Below are 979 nucleotides of genomic sequence, written 5' to 3'. Positions count from 1 at the left end.
TCAGTCCTTTCTCCTGAATCTCTCCTGCAAGTTTGTTGAGGAAGAGAAGGCTCTCATGACTTGTGCTCTGACAACCTCCCAGGCACAAGGGCTGTGTCTCTTCTCTCGCAGATAGAGAGTGAGTCTGTGGAAGTATTTCCTCACAGCCAGGCTGGAGTCCTCCTTGAGCAGGGGAGCCCCTCGCAGCCCCTCCTCCTGCCTCAGACAGGCTTGCAGGTCAGTGAGCTGCTGATGCAGTGCAGCGCGGAGCTTGTCCAGGAGGCTCTGGTCCCACGTGGTGGCCAAGCCCTCTGTGCTGAAGAGCTGGAAGGTGTTCTGGGTCACCTCGTGGAGCACAGAGATGGCTTCAGCCTTCTGCAACTGGCTGCCACCCAGCGCCTCCTGGGGGAATGCGAAGTCATTTCTGTCCTGCAGGCAGGAGGAAGGGGAGACCCTCCTCAGTTGTTGCAGGAGCATCAGGACCCTCCTGTTGGCCAGGCTATGGGTGTGAGGCAGGTGGCAGCCCAGAGAGCAGATGGCGTTGCAGCTGAGCAGCAGCAGGGCCAGGAGGAAGGACAAGGCTGGGGCCATCAGGGACCTTGCAGATGCTTGTGGCCTGGGGCGGTGGGTGACTCAGTGAACCTGCTCTCTAGATTCTCTGAAGACCTTCCTTCAGGCCTGTGTCTTAAATAGGAGCCAATGGTTTCCACTTTCTGAAAGTTCCCTCTTATTTTCTACTTTTGTTTTTGCTTTTCAGTTTGCACTCTCCAGTGGGTTAGGGCAGCACTACCCAATCATTTTTTTTTTTTCATGTTTCTCTTCTTTCTTCTGCCCACAGAGCCTTTTAGATATTTTTTCTTAATTGCCCTGCACTGTGAAATTTTGATAACACAGATATACTGTGTATGTATTTATGTACTCTATGAATATCTTTTCTCTGTACATAAAAAAAGAGGTGTAAATCTTACTCTTTGTATTCAGTGTAGTTTAGAATTACATA

At 50.8% G+C, this 979-nt stretch overlaps 1 protein-coding gene across 1 annotated transcript; it reads right to left on the bottom strand.

Annotated features, from left to right (window-relative positions):
• Window positions 1-570, bottom strand: LOC129651524 (interferon alpha-H-like). The gene has a single exon (XM_055580215.1). It carries the CDS (start codon window positions 568-570, stop codon window positions 1-3), a length of 570 nt encoding a protein of 189 aa, XP_055436190.1.
• Window positions 571-979: the final 409 nt, after the last annotated feature.

The sequence above is a fragment of the Bubalus kerabau genome, chromosome 4, assembly GCF_029407905.1.
Source record: "Bubalus kerabau isolate K-KA32 ecotype Philippines breed swamp buffalo chromosome 4, PCC_UOA_SB_1v2, whole genome shotgun sequence".
Classification (NCBI taxonomy): Eukaryota; Metazoa; Chordata; class Mammalia; order Artiodactyla; family Bovidae; genus Bubalus; species Bubalus kerabau.
Note: the sequence above shows the minus strand (reverse complement) of the source record. Positions and strands in the feature narration are given on the sequence as shown.

What these genes read in the sequence shown, in the direction of transcription:
- LOC129651524 (XM_055580215.1), bottom strand. Translation starts at nt 570, where the DNA reads ATGGCCCCAGCCTTGTCCTTCCTCCTGGCCCTGCTGCTGCTCAGCTGC.